At 35.6% G+C, this 12912-nt stretch overlaps 1 protein-coding gene across 2 annotated transcripts in view; it reads left to right on the top strand.

The window, feature by feature from the left end:
* The window catches only part of SSPN (sarcospan), a 46323-nt gene that overhangs the window by 25467 nt on the left and 7944 nt on the right, over positions 1-12912 (top strand). For both annotated transcript variants that reach the window (XM_027838518.1, XM_027838517.1), the window contains exon 2: positions 11972-12058. In XM_027838518.1, the coding sequence (XP_027694319.1) occupies positions 12002-12058 (57 nt within the window). In that variant the 5' untranslated portion in view covers positions 11972-12001. The remainder of the gene's footprint in view (positions 1-11971; positions 12059-12912) is intronic.

Here is a 12912-nt window from a genome sequence, read left to right as displayed (position 1 = left end):
AAGAAAGAAAGAAAGAAAGAAAGAAAGAAAGAAAGAAAGAAAGAAAGCAAATAAATTGGAAGCTGTATATATGTAACAGGACCAGAATATAAACGTTCAGGGCATGGATAGAAGTAAATACCCATAAAAGGCATTTTTTTTTTCAAAATGTTTGAGAGTAGGAATATCTTTGGGCATTACTAAAATGAAAAGGGGTGGGGGCAGGTAGGTGGCACAGTGGATAGAGCACCGGCCCTGAAGTCAGGAGGAACTGAGTTTAAATCCAGTCTCAGACCAAACACTAGACACTTACTAGCTGTGTGACCCTGGGCAAGTCACTTAACCCCAATTGCCTAAAAATAAAAAAAAAATGAAAATGAAAAGGGGCAAAATATTGATGAGGTCAATTTGTTCTGAATATTCCTGACTCAACAGCTAGGCATCTACATCATCTTTTGGATAGTGATACTCAATAGAGAGAGAAGGTGAGCTGGATAGGTCAAGAAATAGAAACAAATTTTGTGACAAATGATGTGAAACAAATAGTGCGACAAACTGTCACTATTGAGTGTGACAGTGCCAGGATAACCAGAGCTAAATGTAATGACTGGAGAAGAGTGGGGCAGGACTTTCTAACTAAATCTGTATTTCTCACTGAGGGAGAAAGAGAGACAGGCAAAGAGACAGAGACACAGAGCACAACAGAGACAAGAAAAATATGTCTATCTATTGGCAAAAAGTAGAACTTAAATGCCCGTTTGTTGTTTCAGCTGAATGATGTGCAGGGAGTCATAGAAAGGTAGAACTATTAAATACACACCCAAATGCATCTTGATCTCATCAATGTGATTATTCTCTCCCATAATGCAGACTGCAACTCATCCTGTGTGACTTTTGTCCATGTCCTTCTATAAGTTCAAAACAAGGGGTCTACCCAGTGTGCTAGGATCTAAGAGGAGCACTGGAGTTGCTATCCCTCACCACAGCCACATAACCAGCTCACCTCTTTCCCCTTAATTTCCTTGTGGACATCCTTTACTTAAATTCTTTAAATTTCTTATTTGCTGTACATTAAAGGGTGTTCATCACCAACATGCATCTCTCTGGTACTCTCCATGGTGCTCATCTTCAGATCTTTGGAGATTTTCATGTTAGATGACTTGTAGACATAAAACAACTCTAGAAGAATAGTGGTGTTAAAAAGTTGGGATTTTGCTTCTAAGATAAGTTTGATGTCATTATAGTAAATTTACAGTTTTCTTAAGGCAATCCAGCATGCCTTCCTCCTGTTTAATTTAGGGGCTAATATTGTTTATTTATACTGTATGTCTCTAATATGTAGGGACATGGAAAAAAGACCATTGCTTTTACTGATACATAGGAAACTACCAGATGAGAAAACTGTCAATGAATGTTGAAATTCCCTTTTGCTGTAATTTATACTCTTAGAAAGATACAAAGAGCACTTTGTGTGTGTGTGTGTGTGTGTGTGTGTGTGTGTAGTATGACTTCTTTTCTATTCCATAGGCTTTCCATTACCCATTTTTATTCTGAATGAGCTTGAATAGTTCAGAAACAAATAAAACAAATTGGCAAATTTGACCTAAATTTATATATTATCTAAGCATACATTATATAGATATGCATGTATAGCTATAGATATGAAAATGACTGATGAGCTCTATAGGTCTTCCATCAAACTGAACATCATAATTTGGACAAAAAGACATTCTTTATCCACTTGGTTTTTCTGGAGTGGGTAGTTGAAACAAAATCTTTTGAATGGCCACGGATCTCTTCCAGAAGGTTTTGCAATGTTAATGGTCTTGATGCAATCAACACTTTGTCATTTGCAAATAGGTATATCTATAGGAACCCATCATTCATAGAAAATCCTCTTTCAACTTGGATTTTGTGTTTGATCTATTCCATCATGACACCAAACACCCCTAGGAATTATGCCTCTTCCTGTTTTATGATTCATCTAATATTTCTGATGAGAACATCAGTGAACAAGTTTATCTCTATGATTATATCCTTCCAGGAATTTTGATGATTTTGATTATTAATGGGAAACACCTAGTTTGAAGAGGGAACATTTAAGATAGCATTTTGCTCTACTGAATCAAGAGATTTTTAAAAATAATCAATGGGTAATAAGCACAGTAAGATTTTTATATTCTTTCAGTCAATTTTCTATAAAGATTTGGTCTACTATGAAATATTGTGAAAGTCTACATGTTCCCTACAAATATTCTCCTTTCTTAATGTGAGTGTAGATGATTCTCATTTTTAAAATGTATGGTAAAGTGGATTTATAGGTCTATAGAAGTTGATGGTTTCCTTTGGGAGGTATAAATAAATTCTGAGTTTTTTTTCCATATATTTTTTCTTTGGCATCTTCTTCATATGATACAATGGGAATTGATACCTCAGTGCCCTAGCATGAATATTAATTGTAGTACAGATCTTCTCTATATACACTTGACCTAATCCAGTTGCTTTCTCTATCTTTGCTTAAGTAATCTGAGACTATTATGTTAGATTCCATGAGTGGTTCTATTTTCCCTGATGATGAAAACAATTTTAAAATGTTTGCATATCTTTTCCATTTTCCTTTTGTTTATTATCCTATTATTTTCTTCTTTAATTACCTTCAGAATGATTTTACTTAGTTAGGCCTTTTGCCAAGTTTTCTTTAAACAAGTTTTGCTCATCACTGCTTCTTTTTATGTAGTAATATTGCTTATAATCTTTCATTATTCTTCTCTGTAAGATTTTTACAAACACATTTATAATCTAAACCAATATTTGACTCATCTCTCTAAGCTAGGCAAGTAAATGAAATCTCTTCTGACTGAGGTTATTTTTAGTTTATTTTATAGTCTCCTTTTCCTGGCAATTGATTTAATTTAACTTAAAATAATTTATAACATTATTATAATTGACAACAATATTTTTCTTTCTTTTATTACCTATTTTCATTATCAATTACTTGTTTGAACATATTAGGATTCAACTATTTAAGATGTGTCCTTGTTTAAAATTTTTATCTTTTCCACTTTGTTTTAATTTTAATCTTTGCTCTCTAGTTGGTGGTGCACAGCTGATTCATGGATAACTCCTAAATTAATAATGAGTTATTTCCCATGTGGGAAAATATAATAAATTTCATTTTTGTGATGTTATTCAGTGCTTGTCAGTTCCAGCACCTGCTGATTCTTTTCTTTAAAAATATTCATCATATAAAAGTATGAAGTTTCTGTGTAGTCCACAAGTCACGGACCAACATCTTTTCTTATTTCTGAACCATATTCTCACTTATTACCCTTTACATTGAAATCATCAAGTATTAAAGGATATATCGATTTAATTTGGAGGGTCTTATTGTGCTCTTCATGGACTTTCTCTACCTCTGCATAATTCGAAACAGATTTTGGTAAATAAATGTCAGTCATTTTCATGTGGTCTTTTTCCCAATTTTTTTCATGAGCACCAGATACAAGATGAATTAATATCATGAAAAGATGTTTCTTTTGTTCCTTGGATACACAATAAAACCAACCCCACCAATTCTTGTATTTAACTCTCCAAGTAGTACCTATGAACTATCCTTCCATTTAGTAACAACTTCCTTCTTGTTGGTTTTATTTATAACAAACATGGTAAGATTGATATGATCCTGTTCCTTTATGGGTAATTAGACAAGACCTCTTTCTTAGAATGCCACAATTGTTAAAGTTGATCATCAGTCTATAAAAAATTGTGTGATTCTTTGCATACTCTACTCTCTTCGGAATCGTGGGTGGTTCTGTACTTCTACATTAATAGTAACAGAAACAAAGTAGCTATGGAGATAATTAGTCATCCTTCATTATCAATATCTTTAAACAGATCAGGATTGAATTGTTTCAGTTGTATACCCCATCTTTTTCTCATTTTCATTCTTTCTTTCAGCTTTGTACTAATTTTGATCTTTGCTTTAAGAAGTCAGTGTGAAAAAATTTTTAAATAAAAAAATTTGATTACAAAAAAGAAAAAAATAATTTTAAATAAAAAATAAGATTTTAAAAAAATTAATGAAGAAGTGAGTGGTCTGGCCATGCATTGACAGCAGATTCAGAAATGACTCCCACATCAGTAACAAGTTATTTTCTGTCCATTAATATATCATTAATCAACTTCATCAGATAGAATGGATTTTAAACATTACATAACCTTCTTTGTTAAAAAGTATAAAAGCACCAAGCATCACTTATAAGCTGAATTTCTTATCACTGCATTAATTCAATCATATATATGTATGTATAGGGTTTTTCAGTCTTATGCTTCTTAATGCAACATATTTCTTATTTAATTTCATGCTTTATGATACCAACTGCTTGTCCCCAGGTCCTGGTTTCTGGTCAAATAAATGACTCCTTGAAAGCATCACATAACTGCTTTGTTCTGGTTCCAGAGGCCTTACCTCACTATATCTAATAGGAGCACTGACTTAAACTCTGGGAAGGCTGATGGACATAGGCTTGGCAGGCCTCATTGCTGATTAGAATGAGCTCTTTCCTTTCCCTCCTGGGAAGTCAAAAGACCATGTCTTCCAGGCACTCCTAGGTCTTGCCAGCTTGGGAAATGAAACACTTAGTCTGGCATCTGAAATCTGGTTTCTTCCCTGTGGCCAGAAAACCATTCCCATTTCCAAATCGGTGATAATATAAATACTACTCAAAAATGCTTACACTTGAAGCAATAAAGAGTTCAATAATAAAGTAGTGCTATAGTGTGCCATGGTAATTTTACAAAATATTCAGATTCCACCAAAATGCCCAGGCAACAAATATTTCAAACAATTAACTCAAGTATTATATACAAACTTTGTTATCTATAATTACTAGCCAAGGGAATAAATAGCACATTCCCTATTACCTTCACTATTGTCTCAATATTTTTTTGTTTTTCAGTCATGCCTCTTTATAGCTCAGCCTTAAACCTTCTCTGGTCAATTCTGTCTTCCCTCTTTTTTTTTTTTCTTCTCAGCTTCCATAGGGTCCTATGGAATATCCATTCTAGTGTAAGAAAACTTGTCTATAGCCTTGACATTTTCCACAAATGTTTCTTCCACCTCCTGGCTCTAAATTAAATCAAACTTGGCTTCCCATGGTGGCACTATCACTAATGGTTCTGAACTCTACAGTGAAGGCTGCTCTTTTTATCAGTTCACTCACTCAGCTCACAAGGAGAGAAGGAGTTGGCATGAGCCTGCCCACCCCCACTCTTCCAGAGCATTACTTCATCTTTATCATTTAACAACCTTTCTCTTTTTTTAAATCCCTCATTATCTATTATCACCCTTTTCCCATCTTTACCATTGTTCAGCCTACAGATCCCCATACCAGTCCTCCAAATTTCTTAATAACTTCAGTACCTCACTATTAATTCTTTCCACTTAATCTTCTAATATGATTCTTGGCAATTTCAACATCTACCTCAATGACACATCTAACATCTTGTTATCCCAGGTCTCTTATGCTCTCAGGTCTAGTAACGTTCAATTCTACTTTATTTTAGCCTCCTAGTTAGTCAGCAAGTATTTAAGCACTTACCATGTACCAGCCCCAACTCTTTGAAGATCTCCATCTCCAAAATATCAATCTCTAAAATTCTCTCCTAGCCACAAAGTGTATATTCTTCCACCCACCACATGCCTTCACTTCAACTCAATTTGCTCTTTACTTTCATTGAAATGTATAGTCACTTAACCTCGCCTAAATATTCTCAACTATCAGTTTGAACCAGGAAAGTGAGAGGTCATTTCAATATAGCATCATATCATATTAAAACTCTTTTGACTTCTTTTGCCTCCTTCCCCAACATAGATCTCATAGTGAACTACTTCATGGTTGGCATTTTAGAAAATCTTCTCCCTTCACTCAAGACCTTTGTTGGACTTACTTTGTCAACCCCTATTATTCACTTTTTCTGTTTTTATTTATAACTTGACAAGGGTTGCTAGAGAAAGTGGTAAAGCCATGCTGAAGATGCCTCCACTCCATATAGTTGCAATTTAATTCATCTGAGCCCGAACTGCTATCCAACAAAGTCTTTCATCTTTTATTGATTCTCTATCATGCTCCCTACAGTGAAAGTTCCAAGCCCTTCCTAATCTCCCCAACTCTAGTACAAGACCCCTCTCATTCACTGCCTACTTTACTACAAGGATGGAGGCAATCTGAGGTAAGCTTTCTAATGTCTCCCCAACCCATCCATCCATAAATCTAAAAACTTCTTTTTACTCTTTTCTCTTGTCTTAGAAGAAAAATTGGCCTTCTTTCTTGCTATCACTTATTCCTCCACATTTCCTAATTCCATCCTTTCCCATTTTTTCCATTAATTTGTTCATTAACTCCCATGTCTATGTTTGTTGTTGTTATTGTTCAGTCATTTTCAGTCATGTCTGATTCTTTATGACTCCCATTTGGGGTTTTCTTGGCAAATATACTGGTATGGTTTGTCATTTCCCTCTGCAGCTCATTTTACAGATGAGAAAATTAAGGCAAACAGAGTCAGATGACTCCTAATATTCATCCCTAATGAGAGAGATGATTATTTCTTTCATATGCTAAAAATGAATTATTGAATTAGGACCAAAGTTCTTCTCCTTTTTTTACTTCCTCATCCAGAAATCAACTAGTGTGGGAAATCTTGGGTAGAGACTTACCCGATCTAACATCTAATCAAAGACAGTAAAGAAATCCTAAGTTTAGGTGAATAAGTGGATTCTTGCTCACTGTATTTACTCAGAGTGGTCTGGGAAAATGTGGATTCACCTTTTATCAGATGGGTGATATGGAAATTGATAAATCTCTCTGGCCAAGATTTGAGTACTCAGTGTCATGCACCCCATGACCCTCATTGAAATAAGCCCACTTCTTGTTATAATATTCATTCTTTCTAGTTACTTGTTAACCAATCAGAATCGATTGTCACCCTCAGGAACACCCATCCTTCTAAGGGCATATAAGCATTGAGTGGGTTCAATGAAGGGTCTTGGGCATTTGAGAGCATCACTGACCCTTTTATTAATAAAATGACCAATTACCCAGAAACTACATCTCTTGAACTTTTTAAATGTCACACTAACCCACATTTCTCACCTGAATTCTAGGCCAGCACTTTCTTCTACGTGCTGAACAGTTTCACCTAAATGTTCTTCTAGGAGTTGTAGTTCAAAATAGACCAAACTGAACTCATCATCTTCTCCCCAAAACCTTCTGCTATTGCTGACTTTCCTATTTTTATCATTGGCACCACCATTCTCTTAGTCACTCATGCTAGACATCTCATAGACATCTTTGATTCCTCTTTTGTCATTGCTCCTCGATTTAATTCATAGCCTATCTCCTCACTATCTCTGGAAGTACTTCCCTAATTTCCATTATCTCCATATACATCTTAGTCACTAATTACCTCTCACTTGTACTGTCGTAGTCTCCCTTTCTCCATTTTCCCCTCCAATCTACCATTGTAATCTTTATTCGTGACTTCAATTATGCTACTCTTCTGCTCAAAAAAACTTGAATTGCTCTCAACTGTAAACCAAATAAAGGCAAAACTCCTTAGATTATTTTCACAACTCTCTTTGGTCTGACTCCAATTTATCTTTCCAGACATCTCTCATATCATACCTTTTCACCTAGGATTCTGCCAAATTCACCACTCCACAAGATTGCCCTGTTCTCCCCTACCTCCAAACATTCGCTTTGGATATCCTGATACCTAGAATTCTATTCCCCCTGCCTGACCTGTTTTCTTAAAATCTTATTCATGAAATGAATAATAATAATATATCAAAATGAATGATATTCATTCAATATTGAAATGAATAATAATAATAAAATCTCATTCATGAAATGCCTCCTCCATGTCACTTCCAGCCACCTCTGTTACTCTCTTATCATACTCCACACCACCTTGTATATTAATTTGTGTTTATTTCCACTAGACTGTGAACTCCAAGAAGGCAGAATCAAGTCTTAAATATAATTTGATCTCACTGAGTTCCTAGTACAGTGCTTCATAGAAGCATAGTAGAAATATAATAAAGGTTGAATAAACAAATAATACCATACAATAAATATTGATTAAGTACCTACTATGTATCAGGCACTGTGTTAAGTGCCGGGTATACAAATAAGAAAAATAAAGACAGCCCCTGTTCTCAAGGAGCTTACAATTTAATGGAAGAAGACTCAAAAAGAAGTTCAAAAGGTATGTGGGGAGTGCCAGAGGGTACCTAGTATATGGGGCAAAATGAAGATGATGATGGAGTTGAAGCCAAGTAGAATATCAGGCAGCAAATGAAGAGTTGCTTGGACTTTTGAGCCCCCTTTAAAGGGATATTATGGGAGAATTTTTTTTGCACTACTTTTGGTCCTCTAATCAGAGAGGCAGAAACAACTGAGGATATTGATGAAGTGTGAGTAGCAAAGCTGAAGCGGAGTCCATGATGATAAGTTTCTTGGTAATGAGTTTATCTGGTGATAAACTATCTTCATTCTAGAATGAATCTGAAGCGTCAGAAAAAGACTAAATTTCATAATTTTTGTGTTAGTCAACATGTGTAATATGATGGCATTGTATTTGTATATGTTTGATTTCTGTGAATTTAATTATGAGAGAGCAGGAAAGACAGTGTGTGTGTGTGTGAGTGAGTGAGTGAGAGAGAGAGAGAGAGAGAGAGAGAGAAACTGTCTGCCTTTCCACTCAAATGCATATGCTACACAATGAGTGTAAGATGGGAGAGGCAAGTTTATTATTCCTTCAGTTACAGAGTTAAAACACCTCCCTACACCTAGTATGACTCTAGAATCTCCTCTTCAACACATCTACAATGCGTTCATTCTTTTTAGAGCTACTGATTGCCCTTAAGTAGTGGCTCTATTGATTGGTCTAACTTGGCCTTTCTAGCACTGTTGGTTAGCTAGTTGGCCTCTGATGAGTTCTCTTTGACTTCCTTGTCTCTTCTCTTGACTCATGGTGAATCAGGAAAGCAGGTGAAGCATAGGTTATGAGGGGCTGTGATCACTCCCTAATATCATTACAATTAGGTGCGAAGTCCTTTCAAGTATATTTTCTGTCTCATCATCAGTTTTCCTGCTACCTAATCTCTACCTATTTTTGTTTTCTTTTTTTTCTTTAAAAGAAATCCTAGTTTCTTCTCTATTGATCAATAGCTTACATGAAATGTGAAAATAAAATTTACATTCAATTGTTTACAGATCTGTCTGCTCTCTAATACAGACATTATCATTATTATTATTTTTTAGGTAATTGGGGTTAAGTGACTTGCCCAGAGTCACACAGCTCGTGTCAAGTGTTTGATCTCAAGCCAGATTTGAACTCTGGTCCTCCTGACTTCAGGGCTAGTGCTCTATCCACTGCACCACTTAGCTGCCCCCAGACTTATTTTTTTAAGGAGTCCCTAGTCCCTTTGCAACAACAACAGTTTAAAGATACTTCATGAATGATTTAAGAGATTTTTCAGGGGTAATTTCCACTCTGTGATTTCTGAGTTAAACACTGAGTTTAGAAGGTAATCAGTGTAAGATGCATCATATAACCATCATTTCTGGAATAAAATTTGACCTGCTATGGAAGTTTCAAATGAAGTTTTTTTGGAATACTGTAGAAGGCAGAGACATGTTCACATAAAGTTTCTTTTAAGTGATAAGAAAATCAGTTATAAACAAAGCTACAGAGGATTATGTAATAGAAAGATTTGTTCAGGTGGAGATACAAAAAAAAAATCAGATTTATAAGGTGTTGCCAATTACACTGATTACTAAAATGTGAACTAGGGTCAGCATTGAAAATTCTGGGCTGCAGAAATTTATTTTATGGGAGAGAATGCTATTGTATGACTAAGATACGATCACCTAAATTTTCATTAGGAACAGAGCCATTCCTAATAAATTCCTTAAAAGGGCCTGAGGAGGGGCAGCTAGGCAGTGCAGTGGATAGAGCACTGGCCCTGAAGTCAGGAGGACCTGAGTTCAAATCCGGCCTCAGACACATAACACTTACTAGCTGTGTGACCCTGGGCAAGTCACTTAACCCCATTGCCTAGCAAAAAAAAGAAAAAAAAAAGCAGAAGAGCCTGATGCCACATAATTATCAAATGTTCCAATTAGAAGGGGGCCTCAGAAGTCATTGAGTTTACCCATTCCTGAAGAAGACCACCTACAACATACTGAAGGTTAAAAGTGATCAAACCAAGTTTTGCTTGAAGACTTTTAGTAAAGGGGATCCTATTATTTCATAGAAATAGCGGGCCATTTCACTTCAGTATAGCTCTAACAATTCATAAGTTTTTTCCTCTACCAGGCTAAAATTTTCCTCTTTCCAATGTCCATTCACTATTCCTAGTTATGTCCTACAGGGCCAAGGAGAAGAGGTCAAATAGTTCTTGTACATAACAACCCTTCAATTATTTGAAGATGGCTATCTTACCCCCTCAAAGCTTCTCTCATCCAATATAAGGATCCCCAGTTCTTTCAGTCAACCCTTATGTGACATGATTGAGGGGTCTTTCATCATCTTTTATTGCTTTCTTAGGTAGCACTGAAACAAACTCAAATAGGTACTTATTGTCCAGTGTTATGGTGTCTGTAAATCCTTAGACCTCATCAGATTTAGCCCTAAAATATTCACTGAAGAAATCCATGACTGACTTGTAAATGGCAGCCGTACCTCAGTTCATCATCAACATAAATAACTTAGGTATCATTACCTTGCAAAGCTTTCAGTCAGCTAGAGGACGGCTGTCTGTCCAAGATCTTACCACTTTGTTTCCTGTACAGAGCTTTCTGGTCCATTCCACTTTGCAATTACTATTAACTTTTACAACTTACTAAATAAATACTATTTCCTATTTACTAAATAATTACTATTAAATCATGCAACCAATACTAATGATGCAAAAACTCTGGAAAGATCTTGGGATACAGAGAACATTTGGCATTTGGATTCGTGAGCTAGTAGAAAGCTCAACTGACATTTTTTTTTCAAGGTGATCATATGCATTAATTTGAAAGATTAGAGCACCTACCAAAAATGTAATGAAGAGAAAGAAGGAAATTTGCATTCCCTTAAAAATGTCACATTTGTTTGTACTTTGGGAAGCTTTTTAACAGACCTGTTAACCTAATAGGAATTATGATTTAGGTTTGAAAATAACCCCAGGCATGAGGAATTCTGAGTATTATTAACTGAGATGCTGAATGACTTGCTAGATAACTATAGACGACTTATCCAAAATCTTTCTTCTAGTAGCACACTTGTCACAGAAGGCAGTTCTATTGTTTATTTTTTCTGTTATAAAACTAGCTTTCATAAATGCTTTTTGGCAGGGTAGAGAGAAGTGAAGTGTGGTATTGAAGACAGAGAGTTAGTCTTAGAGCCAAGAATTCCTGGGTTCAAGTCCTGGATTCAATCATTAAGACAGCTATGATTCTTAAGCTTTCCAAAATCTCACATGGATAGATATATTTTCTTTGTAAATTTAAAGGTCTGCAAAGTGCACTGGAAAGAATTGCTAAATGTTTATATATGACAGGATCGTGGATTCAGAGCTGAAAGGGACCTCAGAGATCATTGTGGCCAACTCCCTCATTTTATAAATGAGGAAACTGAGGCATAGAAAGGTTAAGGCATTTTCCCAGGGTCATACAGCTAATTAATGTCTGAAGCAGGATTTGAACCCAGAGGTTACTGACTCCAACTCCAGTACAACCTCATCCCCCTTTGAGGTCGATTTTACTTTGTTTCTAAACAAGTTTTCCCAAGTCAAGCTGAAGGAAAAAGCAGAAGTATAGATCATTAAATGAAGCAAATAGTTCCATTATAAAGATGTTGCTAGTGAAAAACATCTGGACATATGTCACTAGGATACATGACTTCTATTGACAGTGTTCCTTTTCTATGTACTTCATTGCAGGTTTGCTTGGTGTCCTATCTTGGTTTGTTTATGCTCTGTGTCTCATATCAAGTTGATGAACGGACATGCATCCAGTTTGCTATGAAAGTAAGTCATGGTTATTTTTTCCTCTCACAACACTGCTCAGAAGGAAGCGCATGAGTGGCTTCCTATACAACAAAAGACTGGCCACAAATTGCATTTTCCAGCAGCCAGCCAGCTAAAGAAATGCTTTGGGAGACAGTTACATGTAGATCAAGTCTCCAACAGGTTAAGGCTGGCTACCCAATCAATCAATCAATCAACACACCCACAACAAAAACTGTAAAAAACAACAACAACAACAACAACAACAACAACTCACCCCCCTCCAAATCTCAGGCTGGATTAAAAAGTTATTAATAATTTCCAGCAATTAGGATGACATGAAGCAATGAGTCTCACTAAGAGAACTGCTGATGTGCCTTCCTTTTTTCTTACCACCAGTGGACTATGGGTGTGGAATATTGCACACATTGTCAGAAATGGTTAATGTTGTTGTCTAACTTTGTGGAACTGCTTTTCTTAAGTGCTTTGTGACAAGGAATAGCTCACTGGATATGAGGAAAGATATATTCAGAAGTGAAGGGGATGCATATTAAAACAAAAGATATCAATAAGAAAAGAGAGGACCCTAGAAATTCACAGGTTTTATAACATTGATCCAACAACACTGGGCTGATCAAAAACCTTTGCTGAGTTTCTTATTTCCATATATGTGTATATATATATACACACATATGTACATATATACACACAAATATATATTATATATCTTTCCATATATATTTGTTAAAAGGAAGAATTACACAAATCTCCTCTTATGAGAGGGCTCATAGAAATTAAAAAAAAAAAAACACATCAGGTACATCTACAGTAGCTTATCCCAAAAGGGGATGAGGAGAGGAACATGCAAGATTTGG

Source organism: Vombatus ursinus, unplaced genomic scaffold, assembly GCF_900497805.2.
Source record: "Vombatus ursinus unplaced genomic scaffold, bare-nosed wombat genome assembly UNPS02014830.1, whole genome shotgun sequence".
NCBI lineage: Eukaryota > Metazoa > Chordata > Mammalia > Diprotodontia > Vombatidae > Vombatus > Vombatus ursinus.
Note: the sequence above shows the minus strand (reverse complement) of the source record. Positions and strands in the feature narration are given on the sequence as shown.